At 43.6% G+C, this 16522-nt stretch overlaps 1 protein-coding gene across 2 annotated transcripts in view; it reads right to left on the bottom strand.

Annotated features, from left to right (window-relative positions):
• LOC311063966 (rho GTPase-activating protein 20-like) overlaps window positions 1-16522 on the bottom strand; it is a 74916-nt gene that overhangs the window by 29064 nt on the left and 29330 nt on the right. The window contains exons 1-3 of one of the 2 annotated variants that reach the window (XM_084083618.1): window positions 12534-12895; window positions 9107-9192; window positions 767-943 (exon numbers count right to left, since the gene is read on the bottom strand). In XM_084083618.1, coding sequence (XP_083939744.1) covers window positions 767-943; window positions 9107-9192; window positions 12534-12641 — 371 coding nt within the window. In that variant the 5' untranslated portion in view covers window positions 12642-12895. Of the gene's footprint in view, window positions 1-766; window positions 944-9106; window positions 9193-12533; window positions 12896-16522 lie in introns of those variants that run through there. The other variant, XM_084083617.1, reaches the window with a different exon arrangement.

Here is a 16522-nt window from a genome sequence, read left to right as displayed (position 1 = left end):
AAGGCAAAAAAGCCCCCAAAAATATCTAAAAATAAAAAAAAAGCTTGTAGCCTATATCTGCTATTTTTGAAAAATGTTTTAAAAATATTGAAAATGTTGAATAATTTAGAATTGTTTTAACATAAATCTTTTGTTCTGGGGGTCCCTGGCACAAAACAAATTTGAGACCTGAACTAGCGATACAGGAAGGGAGGGTAGGAGGGAATAAAGGGACAGCCAGTGGAGGGTTGTGTGTGTTTCTATAGGAACAGATCGTCACTCGTCTTCATCACAATCCTCTCTTTCTGTTATACTTTGTGTATAGGAGTACAATTACTTTGACATTTGACATTTATTCTATTAAAGTCCCTAGTCTCCACCCCAATTCTGCACATTACCCATTGTCTTGTTTTCTCATATCTTGTTAAAAAATCTTACTACTATTATCGTGTTTATATTGTACTGCTGTTGTTGCACAGTCCATGCGGACCGTGTCACACCAACACTTTGCTGTTTGCAAACAAATGACAAATAAAAACCCTCTTCATTCTTGGTTCTGGTTTATGTCTGGATGTTTCCATATGGCTTCATCTCACCGTTTGCCCCTCTGTTTTTCTATTTCTTTCTGCTCCCCACACACACACACGCACACACACACACACACACACACACACACACACACACACACACACACACACACACACACACACACACACACACACACACACACACACACACACACACACACACACACACACACACACACACACGCACAAACGGTGCTTACTTGGCCTTGGCGACGAGGAGCGTGTCTGTGAAGAGGAAGAGGTGTCTGTCCTGGGTCTGTAGGCCAGTTTTCAGCTGTGTGTGAGCGTGGGCCAGGAACACTCTACTGGGACAGGCCGCCAGGAAGGCCTGGACCAGAGGACAGGACTCTGGACTCACTGGGCTGAGACAGTTCTCCCTAGAACGCACAAACACACACAGAATAAAGAAAATATATAATAATATTAATAATAATTATAATACAAACAATTTATATAGCGCTTTTCTGAGTACTCAAAGTCGCTTTACAAAACAGCAATGACATAAAAACAACTTTATTCTGAAGCTGGCTCAAGCTCTGTAAACATGGAGCTTATCTAGAGAATCAGCATTGTAAGCCAAGACTCAGGAGTGTGTGGTTTGGGCTAATGCCTCAGGTTTAGTTATAGGCAAGCCTAGCTTACAGCATCACCCAGAGAAACAAGAAAAGAACGATCGTAAGCTGAGAGGTTGCCAGTTTGAACGCCAACTAAGAATATTTGGCTGGGGGAATGTACAGGTCTGTAACTCTGAGAGTGTACAAATGGAACCAAATAGACCCATTACGGGTCCATTTGATTCCATTTGTACCCCATCAGAGTTCTGGGGGTCCTTGAAATGAAAAAGACTGAGAACCACTGAAATTGATACTGCACTGTTGATCAAGAAGCTGTGTGATAAAAATTCATGACAACAACAAATATAGGAAAAAGATTCACCCAAATTAAATGATGTTAGAGTGCAAACCGGAGATTGACAGCTTTTTTGTAGCCTGAAAATTGGACAGGGAGGCCACGCTGTTCCTAATACTGTATGTCTTGTGTGTGTAAGATCTGCTTCTATGCATCTGTTGCCTATGTCTTTTGTTCAAATGACTTTACAATTTAACGTACTGTATTCCTTGAATCCACCCCTGTCTGACATGAGTCCTGTGTTCTCCTGGCTGGCTGGTGATAATATGTGACATTGGCAGATGGATTGATGGAAAGAGTGGGGAGTTTCTAGAGGAAGCGGAAATTGTTTGGAAGCTCCATCCTTTCCTGTTTACGCTCGACAGTGAGATAAAAGGCGTAGATCACACACACACTCACGCGTGCATGCACGTGCTTGCGCGCACACAAACACACACACACACACACACACACACACACACACACACACACACACACACACACACACACACACTCATATTCATCTCTCTGGTGCTCGGTGTACACGTTGATGTACAAAGATGTCTCACTCCAAAAATAGCCTTTCTACAAGCTCACAATGCTTGCAGATCTCTTGTAAATCGCTTGTAGAGTTCCGGCACGTGACAACAGCAGCATGTGACCGCTGAGGGGGTAAGGGGTCCACTCGTAATATTTCCAACAATCTTTCCATCGCTCTCCACATTGGATTGCGTAATAATTCATCATAGTTACATAAATCGTTAACAACTTTCAGATGAGTGACCCTGGGCCACCTCGCTGTACGGTCCATCTGTTCCTTCAGCTCGTCAAGAAGAGAACGGAGCCAATTCAATTAAACAAAAAACAGAGAGAGAGAGAGACCGAGAGAGAGAGATGAATGGATCCAATTAAGTAGTGATCTTTGGCCAGCCAGCGAAGCAGGGCGGGAGGCATCTCCGGGACAGACACTGGTATTGAAAACTTAACTGAAACTTCCCGGAATGGAACAATGGCATTGTAAAAAAATATAAAAAGGGGGGGGGGGGGGGGGGGGGGAGAAAGCGGGAACAGAATCTGAGGGTCTGGATGGGAGACCAACAGATCTGCCTCCCAGTTAAAGTCCAGCTTGAATTAATACCAGGGCAAAGCAAAACCACAATGCTCACGAGACAACTGCTCACTGTCCTCTGGCCATCATGCACGTCCAAGAAATACTTTGTGTAAAAAATAACTCTGATGGTGTAAATGTGCATAATGGTCTATTTTTGCACTCTCAGAGTTAACCACTTAAGCCCTATTTCAAAAATAGCAACACGTTGCATCACAATTTTTTTAAACAGAATTATGACGCCTTAAAATTGACATGCCCGCAATAGGGACGCCAGGTTGAAAGTGGTTAAATTCAGTGATTCTCAAAGTGAATCAGGGGTCCTTGAGAGGGTTCCCAGCTAGGAACAAAATGGATCCTTACTGGTCTGTAACTCTGAGAGTGTACAAATGGAACATGGGGTCCTTGGATTTGAAAAGTTTGAGAACTACTGTTTAAATCGACACTGTGGATTTTGCAGTGCCTCAGTGAGCACACACACACACACACACACACACACACACACACACACACACACACACACACACACACACACACACACACACAAATGCAGAACGTCCCTTCCACGCCCGACGCTCTGCAAAAAAAAAGACAACATCTTCCGTATTCACCGCACATCCCCTCCCCCTGAATGCATGATGGACAGCCGCACCGGCCGGCCAATGAAGCTGATGGATGAGAGGCTAGCGGCTCCATTGTCCGTCATGTGATGTTGATAAATTGGACACGGAGCTCCACGCCGGCCGCATACACGGCCATCTTTGTTAGGGGAGCGGAGGCTCCGGGGACGGGGACAAATGTTGACATTCGGGGGGGGACAATAAGCGGGTGTGTTTTCAGCCGTACACAATGGTGGCCGTTTGATTCAGCACTCGCATACCTATGACAGAGCGACACGGCATACTAATGTCCCAGCATGCATTTCAATGCAGAATGTAGATGAGGTGCACTGGCTATGGACGCAGGCGCACACACACACGCACGCGCACACACACACACACACACACACACACACACACACACACACACCCACCCACCCACCCACGCACGCACGCACGCACGCACGCACGCACACACACACACACACACACACACACACACACACACACACACACACACACACACACACACACACACACACACACACACACACACACACACACACACACACACACACGTGATGTCACCAGGTTGGGATGAGGACATCTGTAGTAAGGAGAGAGCCTCTGGAGGATGACAACTCTCCATCCTCTGACTCCCTTTTTCATTTCTAGCACTCCGCCTCTCTTACTCCTCTGTTCTCCTCATCACTCTCTCGCATCCTGCCACCTCTCCTTAACACATATACTGCCAATCCCGAGATATCTCGGGACATTAAATCCACCCGTTACCTGCGTATCCCGAGATATCTCGGGATCGTCTTTTTATGTGGTTTAATAACAAAAAAAAAAAATTTTGGTACCATCCTTGATTTTTTTTTTTTCCCATGACGCTTCCGACCCATCCTATGAGAAAATTTCCGACAACCGTTTCCGGTTCGTTTTTTATCCTGAAAAAACAGTTTTTCCCTGGTTTTGGCTAAAGATCATGGTTTTCACACGGTTTAAAAAACGAATGGTAAGCTCCGGTTGTATTTTCTTTTCTTTGATCGACGAACGGTTATCCTCTTTGTGTTTAAAAACGATCTGATAGCCGATCGGATGCTAAGCTAATCTAAGATGGCCGGTGGGGAAACGTCACAGCCACGTCACAGCCAAACGGATATGACGTTTGCAGCCTCTTTTACCGGAGGATAACAGAGAAGAAGAAAAAGGAAAAAAAGTGTAAACATTATGAGGGCTCGTACGTCCGTCGTTGCTGTTTATAAACACCATCCGATCGCGGATTTTAATGGATATAATTTTTTTGTGAACGGTTCAAAAGGCTATAAAACTCAAAAACGCTGGCAGTGGGTGAGTACCTTATGAATAAACTCTGGCAGGGAATGTGTTAATCACTTTCAATATGGCGTCCCTGTTTTGGGCATTATGTGAAATGTCTCTACGTTTTTTAATGAACTTGACATTTTTGGGGGGGATTTCTTTAGTTTTTTCAATGATTTTAAATAGTTTTTCTACTTTTCAAGTTTTGGAAAATAGGGCTTAAGTGGTTCCCTGTGTCTGTTTCACTCTGCTTTCTCCATCTTGCCCCTCTCTGCTCGCTCACACACACACACACACACACACACACACACACACACACACACACACACACACACACACACACACACACACACACACACACACACACACACACACCTTTCCCTTGAACCTCTACAGATTGATCTCAAATGCCCAGACAAAGTTCAGCTGTTGCATGAGAAACAAAAAAGATTGAAGTGAGAATCTGCTGCCTGCTTGGCTCTTAGCCAGCGGGCTCTCGTTAGAAACCCCCCAATTTATTTGCCTTTCTCTCGGCTCCGTTGACGTAAAACTTTGAGCCTTTTGTGGCCTTCAAAAGGAGTCAAGTGCACCACTTCAGGGTAGACAGGTGTAGACAAATTGACAATAAATTTAATCTTATTGGAAGAGAAGGCAGCCTAGTAAATTAACTAAGGAATGTAGGGAAGCTGCTGCCTGGCTTAAACACACACACACACACACACACACACACACACACACACACACACACACACACACACACACACACACACACACACACACACACACACACACACACACACACACACACACACACACACACACACACACACACACACACACACACACACACACACACGCACAAACGCACACACAAAATCAAGGTCTGAATGCAATCAAGGAATGTTATATTGCTTTTAGGTGTGTATAACACACACACACACACACACACACACACACACACACACACACACACACACACACACACACACACACACACACACACACACACACACACACACACACACACACACACACACACACACACACACACGCACACACGCACGCCTGCTTTGGTATGTCAACGAAGAGGAACGTGTTAGAATAAATAGTCACATACACATGTAGTGAGGTAAGACTACTAATGCACAATCTAGGCAATAAGTATGTGCAGTGCAAACGTGTCAGGCAAGAGACAGGAGCTTTCTATTCCATGTAAACAAGACATGAGCATTCTGTCCCATGAAAACAAGACAGGACAATTCTGATCCATGAAAACAAGACAGGACAATTCTGATCCATGAAAACAAGTGGAACACATCTCATTATGACACTGCAGTAGGCTCAACCATACCCTCAACCCAGGAAATATCTTCAGCATGACGGTATAGGGCCTGGATGTGTGTGTGTGTGTGTGCGTGTGCGTGTGCGTGTGCGTGTGTGTGTGTGTGTGCATGTGTCTGCATGCAGTCCAGCCTGTAGTGGAGTGAGAAAGGTGACATCAGGCTGAATGTATGGTGCCTGGTTTATGATATTGATATTGATATCTCTCAAATCTGGAGATGATATCTCCTCTGAACTGAAGGACCTCCAGGGATGAGGCTATACTGTATGCTGGCAGACCAAATGTCATAAAGTGAGTGTGTGTGTGTGTGTGTGTGTGTGTGTGTGTGTGTGTGTGTGTGTGTGTGTGTGTGTGTGTGTGTGTGTGTGTGTGTGTGTGTGTGTGTGTGTGTGTGTGTGTGTGTGTGTGTGTGTGTGTGTGTGTGTGTGTGTGCGTGCGCGCGTGCGTGCGTGCGTGTGTGTGTGTGTACTCAGGAGGTGACGTATGTGGTGAACTTGAGCTAAGGGTGCCTCCAGACCTGAAGTGATATGTCTAAAATGATGGCATGTCAACAAGCTGACGTGTCACACCCACAATGCATTGTGAGCTTGTAGATTTACTGTAAGTATAAATTGAGCTTCATACAGAAAGAGAGGAGTCACCTGGGGGGATTAGAAAACCGGAAAAAAAGAAAGAGAAATGAGGGAACGGAGAGAAGAAGGGAATATGACTGGGGAGAGATGAGATAGCAAAGAAACAAACTCACACGACAAAATATAGAACATAGAGAGCAATGAAAGTGACTGATTCTCACTGTGCATGAAGGTGAAATCGCACAGCTTTTTCATTCAGTCTTAGCTTAGACCTTGATTCCATTTTTGGTTCCAGGATTTGACTCTGTCCCGTCTATGAATGATTCTGCTGTCTGGTCATGTCACATCACACCACAAAAAAAAGACAATATCTCACTCTCACTCACACGTGCGCTAACGCACACACACACACACACACACACACACACACACACACACACACACACACACACACACACACACACACACACACATATGGTGGGGGTTGACCCAGGTGACCCCTGCTGTCCTTTACACCTCCTGACAAGGGGTCAGAGGTTAAGGGTGACAGCTGAGAGTGTCAAGTCCTGGCTCCTTCCCTTCTGCGCATTCCTAGACACACACACGCACACGCACACGCACACGCACACGCACACACACGCACACACACACATGCATGCATGCATGCATGCATACATACACACTGCCTCAGTCAGTGAGGGCAGTCAGACGCCATAAACAGATTGACACAAAGACTCTCTCACTTTTTCTCTCCAACTCTGTCTCTCTCCAAACTCACGTCTGCGCACACACGCACGTGCACACACACGCACACACGCGTGCGTGTGTTGCCCTGAGCTCAGTGACCTATTAAACAGTGTGGAGTGTTGTGTTCAACACAAGTGTAAGTGGTCCAGTTTCACACGTCAGTGTACTCTCCCCAAGGCAAACAACTGTCTACAAGAACATAAAACTGCTCCGATAGCACACACAAAACACGTCACACACGTTGGGTTTCGGGACCAGGTGACAGTTTTGTGGGGGTCCAAAACATTGCACCTCGGAGAACCGAGCCTGTAAGGCCCACAACTGGGGGGGGGGGGGTTGCTGGGACGGCACAGGACGGCAGAGATCCCGGCAAGAGATGTGGTTGGTTGGAATGAACCCCGGCATACTGTCTGTGGTACGGGACATGTACCGGTGCTTGATGAATTGAATACATAGGACCACAATGGAAACAAATCCTCAGTACTTTTTGCAAACTGTTAATAAAGTATTAAACCAATCAATCAATCAAATGGAAACCTGGGTTCAGGGACCCTCAGGGTTGCTTGAGGGGTAGTCTGTCACTCTGAGAGTGTCCTTGAAATTAAAAAAGTGATGATCTAGCGCCTCATTGTAACAGAACCACGGGGGCTTTCCAGAAGTTGCGCTTTGAGGAATCGATTCCTCAAAGGAGAAGCATCAACTCAGCATTTTTACTTTGTACAATAATCCTCACGCTATTTAAAACACTTTATTAACATATATCTGAAGTTGAAAGGTGATACAGGGTAACTGTACCTCAGGGAGAATTTTTCTTCACTCCCGCTCATTATTTGATTATCCAATCAGCATTGAGCGTCCTTCGACGTGCAATGTCAATTCAAATAAAAAATTGCATTGCTCCAATTGATATATCCATATCATAATATTCAACGTCACACATATTACACATAACATTAGCGAATATGAGAAACAGGGGCCACAGCCTGTAGTAAATCTATTCTCCCCAGGGGGTAAATAATTAGTTTTTTTGCTACGCTGCCGGTGGAGGAAGGGGGCCGTGGTGATACGAGGTTGTGGAAAGGTCTGATAGCAGATTTATTGAAATGATTTTTGAGTGCATGTTGTCATCTGAGATTCCAGCAGGTTCTGTTTTGCGTTCTATTCCCAGAAATGGTTGCTTCACTTAATTCTTACAGATGCATTCAGACCGTTGTTAGATCCTTCAGCCTCTTATTAAGCCACTTTTGACTGTTTTTCATTTTCATTTTCAATAAAGCAGAGTGTGAGGCAACTTTAAGCCCTCCTCCATGCCATGAATGATGGCAGAGGCTCCTTGTTTTGTGCCCTCATTCAAATCTCTTCTAAAAACTCACCTCTATCGCACAGCTTTTCCTTAAATGATGAACTGTTGTACTGTTTATGCAATTAATTTCAGTCATGGGCTCAGCCCTTGAGGACCAAGGTTATTATGGTTTTGTATTTTCCCTTATTTTTAGTTTTTATTTCATTTTCTTTTACATATACTGTATATGTTTTAATTCACAAGTGGGTTTGTTAGTTTCAGTTTAGTTGTTACTGTTTAGGCATGTTTAGTTATACTTTCTCTTTTAATCTATGTCAGTATTAATTTCAGTTTCAGTATTTGTGAGGGGCAAGGTTGAACAAGTTTAGAATAGGTATTAAAATACAAACATAACACTGTGAAGGCAGTTGACTCACAGGCATGTAGACATCACAGTCTCAATAAACATTATGCACCAATGACTCTTGATGCTGGTTGTGCTGGTTTAATTCAGTGAACTAAAATGTCAAACCACTGCTCAAAATCCACAACGACCAAAGTCATCATTGTTCTACAGGAGGGCAGAAGGGAAAGTATCTCCATAATAGCAGCTGCACATGAAAGTGGAGAGCACAATGTGATGCATACAAACAGGCATGTTGGTGGAGGTCATGGTTACCTGGACATGCTTCTGGACTTGGTAAGTGCTTTACTGATGACCAGGGAGGGTGCAGACTGTCTCCTCTGGGCCAGGGTCTTCATCTTCTGCACACAGAGAGGGACAAACAGGACATGAGATGGGTCAATGTGCGTGCGTGTGTGAGTGTGTGCGTGCGAGCGAAATAGAGGACCAGAGAGAAGTTGAATAAAAACACAGGAGGGGTACCAGATGGAGAAAAAAAGTTAAGTATTGTGCGCGCGCACACACACACACACACACACACACACACACACACACACACACACACACTCACTTTATGACATTTGGTCTGCCAGCATACAGCCTCATCCCTGGAGGTCCTTCAGTTCAGAGGAGATATATAAAAGTTAAGTATTGTATAAAAGATGAACAGACATTAAGAGGGGAAGCTCTGTAAAGCTAATAAGATAAACCTTCAGTTCAATGAATGGCCCATCTTATAGCACAGTGGTTCTCAAAGCATCGAAATCAGCTTAACCACTTTAACCCTATACATCGGCTATTCGAAAATAAACGACCTACAAGGTCGAGAAGCCGTCGAGGTGTGACGTGTTGTGAGCTTATAGATGTGCTGTTTTCAAAACATCTTGAACAAAATGTGAAACAATTGGGAATATATTTGAAAGATTGTTTTATTCTTTGGCACAAGGAACCCCATAACCCCATTGTCTTTTCCCCATAACCCCATTGTCTTTTCAAATGGGGGTCCGGGGGCCAAATAAAAATTAAATTTGGGGGTCCTTGACATGACAATGTTTTCAGAATGACTGCTATAGCAGAACTGATGAAGATGAAGCATAGCCTTGGTCTCTGTGGTATGTCAGGCATCCCTATGGCCACCGCAGCCATTCCATTCCAAACCTAATCTATTTACACCATACCCCCGAAACCACGTGAGGCAGAAAAGAAATAACTGGTCCTCAAACCATACAGTACGTTCATTCAATCTGGACAGGGGCAGAAAAAAACGTGACAGAAATCAAATAAAGCGTTCGTTCGTAACCTCATTTCGACGTGACCCAGAAGTAAACACATTCCTTTTCTCTGTAATGTAAAGTAAATCAAGGGACTTGTGCGCAGTCAGTCAGTCAGTCAGTCAGTCAGTCGGTCAGTCACACACACAGTTTAAACAAAGTAATAACTTTTTGTTTTTTCATAAATTAATGCCCTACTAACTTGATCATACTACAGACGCAAACAAACGCATCAAAAGTAGCAGATCTGCAAGCTTGAAACGCGGCGTGAAGAGATGGGTTTTGAGCTACTTTTGTATTTGAATCCTGAAAAGTAACAGTTTTGGACATATGAGGTTTCCACCCGACAGAGACCATATATTTATTATATGGTATCATATATTCCTGCAGTAGGCTACCTCATCTAATCTAAACTCATCTCAAGCTACAGAGACTATATAAACTCATGGTAGTCTAGAGCTCTAACACATCTAAACAGCATGACACAGATTGTTATCCAAGGAGGGAACAGGATGTGGCATGTGGCCGTTCAACATTTCAATGTAAATTCTTGGCCTATGCCACTATTTACATTCATAAAGACAAGGCTTGGCCTGTAGTTAAGCTATGTGCAAAAGCCTACCATCAAAATGCTGACAGGCTGCACTGCTTTCCAGTTATTGTGAAATACTCCAGTAACTCCAACTATAATAGCTATACTCAACAGACTTTGTGAAAGCAGAACTCAACTCTGTTGCGCAATTTCCACACAGACAGAATGTGTATGGACTTGAGGAGGCTTCTGTCTGAAGGTGTACCGTTGTACATTTTCTGTTTTTGACCAATCTTACTAATCATGTCAACAATGTTTGTCTATTCCATTGCATTCTGCAGGTATTTGTAGGGTGCAGTTGCATATTTAGACACCACCAGGAAGAGGGCGCTGTTTACTAGAATTTCAGCGCCTGGCTGAGCCTGATCATTGGATAATCAGATTGATTTCAATAAAACGTGTGTGTTTGCGCGTGCGCGTTTAAAATTTCAGTCACATCATTCAAACTGCCGCTTTTAGCCTATGTCCAGTGGTGTAAGTACAATTACTCAAGTACTGTACTTAAGTCAAATGTTTAGGTATTTTCACTTTACTGCATTCTGCACAATGAGTACCTTCTACTTTTGGTACTTTAAGTACATATTGATACCAATACGTTTGTACTTTTACTCAAGTACATTTTGAATTCCAGGACAGAAGCATTGGCTCATCACTGTGGAAATAGATTAAACTGCAGGCTTAAGGCTTAAGTAGTGTAATGATAGTAATGTGATCAGTAAACTATCTGATGATGTGCAAGCTCACATAAGCGCGTCTGTTTTGCAGCATGCAATGTGCATGCTGATGTATGGATGGACAGCCAGCCAGCCATTAGAATGAAAACATCATATAGCCTACTTCTCCATAAAGCGTGAGGGCCGCTTCTTGCAAAAAAAAAATTAGGAAAAAAAGAACAGATCTACAAGCTAAGGTAACAACTTGTTGTTAGCTTGTAGATCAGTTATTTGTGGAAAGTGACACCCTTGCGTGATGGAATGAATGAGTCTGTAGTAGGAGTCAGAGCGACGCTCCCCCACTGATCAGAGCACACTGTCATCAACACCTTATCTGCTTTGTCTCTTCGACTCATGATAAGGTTAAAAACCGAATCAATTTAAATGATAAGATTTGCTGTTCATTCAGCCTACTTTACAAAGTGATCCAGAAATTGTTCTCTGTAAGCAATAACACAATAAACTACCCCTAAAATAACATCAATCATCCCCACTCCCCTCGGCTTATAGGTTGGTAAATAATATTTAGCCTACTATAATGACAATAGGCCACTGATCATATAGCTATATGTATATATATATATATATATATATATTCAGTCAAAAGTGGCTTAATAAGAGGCTGAAGGATCTAACAACGGTCTGAATGCATCTGTAAGAATTAAGTGAAGCAACCATTTCTGGGAATAGAACGCAAAACAGAACCACATGCTGGAATCTCAGATGACAACATGCACTCAAAAATAATTTCAATAAATCAATAAACATAGGGCTAGCCTACTAAAATCTATATATCATTATGTTAATGAAATAAGTTAAGCATTGTCAAATCACCCATTTAGGCTCCTTACAAATTTCCATTCAAACAGGACCATAACAGGACCAACAAGCCATAGTGCTTTCTTGGGTTTATCCTTTTAACAGACCAAAAAGGATAGGAGAACTGGACCTCTGTGCTTTTTTTGCGAACTGTTAAAGTAGTCAATCAATCAATCAATCAATCACACACATCTTGAACCATTAAAAATAGCATATTCGAATCGGAGCAGTCATCGCGCAGTCAGAGAACGCACAACGCACATGCACGTAAACAACAATGTTGATTCGTGTTTAATAACAGGCTATACCTTCTTGTTCTCTGGTGGAGCGCTGACTTTGCTCCCCGCTGTCAAAGGCTCGGACCCGGGTCTATTCTGCTGCCCGATCGTTCCCTGTTGCGGCGACATGGTTTCCATCAAGACAAGAGACTATACAATAGATCCACTTGGGCCAAACGACACAATTATATTCCCAATCCCATTATAGTTCCAAAGTGATCCAAGAGTGTCCAACGAAAAGGAGGGGAAAAAACAGCCGAGGATCCATCTGATCTCACACAGATCAGTGCTCACAGAGACAGCTGGAAGGAGAATGCGTCCACGGCACGGCGGCAGCCGAGGCGAGCAGCCACTCAGAGCTCCGTGCGTCTCCTCTGCGCTCTGCTCTCCTGTCTCTCCTGACTGAACTGACTGAGCCACTTGAATCTGCCTCGGCTGTTTCAACCATGCGTGCGTTTGGCTGGCGACCAGTGTTGCCAGGTCTTGAGAGAGAAACAAGCAACCAGGTCACAAGAGCACTTTTAAACCTAGAGGTTCGGGCCGCTACGCGGCCCTCACATCTAGTAGCCTACAATATCGGCTACAACAGTATATATAGAGAGGTTTCCTGTTAGTAAACATGAGAGGAATATGACCGCGCAGCTGCGGGGGGAAGCCTATGGGTGCGTTTGGAAATTACGCACCGGAGCACACTCGCCTATTAGTTTGTATTGGCCAGTGCGCTCACTGCCGCTCAGGGCTGTATTTTCGAACGCGCCTTCACCCGGGCATGCGCAGATTGCGCATTCTGCTCTGTGATGACGTCGCGCGGAAATCCGTCTATAGTATTATTACAATTATTGTGGTCATGCACATGGCTACATATTTAATGACAAACGCGATGCAACAACTGAAGCCGCACAACAGATGAACGCAGAGTGCACGCACTCAAAATATTTGCAGAATATTTGCTCCATTGTGCTACCCGGGGATGTGCCCTCTCTCCCACAGCCATGAGAAGTTGAGCTAAGCTATGTGTGCTAATAACAACACAACCTGGATTTGAACATTGTACTTGTGAATGTGCGTGCTAGTGGTATGAAGATGATATCTAAAGCGCCCTGGACAAGGGCCATAAATTAATGTTAAAGTTTGCAGCGTGTGGTAGTGGCCATGGTGGGCAGTCGGCGCCATAACTCAACACATGCACAGTTTGATATCAACTGCGTTATACTCCTGACCTGAGGGAGGCAGCAAAGTACCGTAAGGCAGGCAACCGTAACTCGACGCATGCGCAGTTTGATAGATTTGTAGGAAATTGGACACGTGGTCTGCTAGAACATAACATAGCAGAGACAAAGAATCACACCAATGATAAGACGGAAATGAAAACAGACGGAAACAGCCACGATAACAGCCAAACTCCGCCCCTTTGCAGATAACCCAGAAGTCCAACCACTAGCCGTTTGTATTAATAGAGATATTATGCGTCGGCTATTTGAAAATAGCCGACGCAAGTTCACAACACTACTTGATAACAAGTTCACAATGCTTGAACAACACTCACAACGTTTCGTGATGCGACACATTGTGAGCTTGTAGATTGTCTATTTTCAAAAACTCTTGCAATAAAATGTGGAATATTTGGAACGTTTTTGAAACATTCTAACAACACAAATGCTCCCTGGCACTAAACATTTTCATGAAAATACTTACCACTGTAAATAATAATTGGAAGCATAATAATAAAAATGGAAGCAAGCTAAATAAGCAAGTATTGATTGATTGATTGAATACTTTATTCAGAGGTTTGCTGAGAAAAGCACATGGAAGTACAATTACAATTAATTAGTACACGTTAGAAACAAGCCCAAAAACACGCAACCCGCAACTACCAATTTTTACAAGCAACTTTACAGAAACATAAGTCAAAAGTCGCTTATAATAAGCCAACATGGCAACACTGACTTGAATCTGCCTCGCTGTTTCAACCATACGTGCGTTTGGCTGAAGACGGCTCGTTCTGCTGTTGTGTGGGGGCGGTGGGGTGGTGGTGGTCCTAGCGCCGTTGAGTTTTCCCTCAGTGATTCGATCTCCCCGTTTTAAATGTAAAGGTAGTGTTAGTGATATTTTGTGGTTTGTGTGTGGAAAAAGTTAAAACTCGATATTCTGATTATAGTAATCATCATCATGGCCATAGTGGGTTTGCTCAGTAGTAAGGGGTCTCCCCATCTCTCCAGCTCATTAGTGACAGTGTTGTGTTACCAATTTCAGCCAATCAGGAGAGAGTAGCCATTTATCAGCTTAAATTTTAGTTGGAGTTTTCCAGATCCAATGTTGTCTGCTCATTTCTTGTGTCTTCACTTCTAATTTCACTTGTTTATCCTCTATCCCATATGAGCTCTCTCTCCTGGACTGGATAAAATTGGTATCCCGACATGAAAATATTATTTTCTGTTTGGAGCTGGAGCCACGACCCCTGTTAGCTTACTACTGAACAACAAACACTAATAATGATTGCTATCAGAATATAGAACTATTTAACAATTATTTCAACAAAAAATATCACTTACTGCCACTTTAATTTCAGGGACCCCCAGTTTGATATGCATTAGGTCAGGGCAGTGTTAAAAATAAGAAAATGTTGTCATGGACCCCCAAATTGCTTTCATTGGGCCATGGACCCCAATATCAAATGATTCCGTACAAATATGTTCTGACTTGAATTAAATTAAATCATCTACATGTCAGAAGTGTACAGAACAGTCAATTTATTGTGGTGTCATTTCAAGTGAATTGAATTACAGTGACAATAAACTACTCCTCATTTGCCTGTGCAGAGGACCAGAGGACTAAACAACTCCTGTGGGTCCCCAGAACCCATTTTGAAAAGCACTGCAATAGGCCACAGAGACAAACCCCATTTAATTTGATTTCTTATCTCTGGGACCGCAATCTTCTGTAAAATACTTGGTGTTAATTTAACTCTGAGAATGTACAAAGGGAACTAAAGTGTTTCCTCTCAGAGTTGCAGACCCACACGTCCCGCATTTAGCTGGGGACTTCCTGCAAACCCCTCAAAAAACCCTGGGGGTCCCCAGGCCCCACGTTGAGAACCAATGTCCTACGCCGTCTGGAAAGTAGAGCAATATAGAAGCGTTACTGTTCTTGCGCTACAGGAAAGCTGTTTTCCAAGAGTACTGGCCAGGTGTAGGAATGCGCTGCACACTGCCAAGAATAACAGGACTTGTGGAGAGGAATTTCCTAAGTGTTTTTTTACATATAGGCATGACGCATGACACATTATAGCTCAGCAAATACTTACAGTACACCTCACTGTATAGCAGCACTGCCTAGTTGGGTGGGTCTGTGTTTGCGTAAAAAAGAAAGAATTCCTCAGTCAGTATCCCTCTGTTAGTCTACATGGGGCCCATGTTTTTGAAACACACAAAATGTCCTAAGTTTTAAATTCAACTGCAACCCCCCTACCCCCGCCACTCCAATGTGGCATCCCCTCTCACTCTCTTTAGTGTCTGTCTCTCTCTCTCTGTCTCTCTCTCACACACACACACACACACACACACACACACACACACCCACACACACACACACACACACACACACGTGAGCGAGTGGTTGAGGTGTTTGATAATTGCTCATTGTAGGTCAATGGGTCACCTACACAAACAAAACGGTATGCAGTGACTGTCACCGCTTATCTGTCTCTCAAAAGGTGGCATGCAGCCCTGCTGATAAGGCCACAGATAGCCCGTGCCCCGAGCCTTTGATCACGTTACAAGTTGCATGAAATATCAGAAGGGGAATACGCTTGGCTTTTGTCTGAAGGAAGAGCTTTGACTGTTGATGCGAAAATGGTACATTCCTTCACTCTGTGGCTAAATCATCCTTTCAGCGCAGACTAGTGGAGCCAAGTCACATTTGTTACTGAGCTGAAATTACTCTTCACGTGTCCTAGTTTTAAGGGTGAAGAGAAGTATTTTTTCTTCTTTCTTTTTTTGCTCTCAGGAGTTGTTATATTG

This window comes from Gymnoscopelus microlampas (genome assembly GCF_963454915.1).
Source record: "Gymnoscopelus microlampas genome assembly, chromosome: 17".
NCBI lineage: Eukaryota > Metazoa > Chordata > Actinopteri > Myctophiformes > Myctophidae > Gymnoscopelus > Gymnoscopelus microlampas.
The sequence above is the reverse complement of the archived record's forward strand: the minus strand, read 5'-3'. Positions and strand labels throughout refer to the sequence as shown.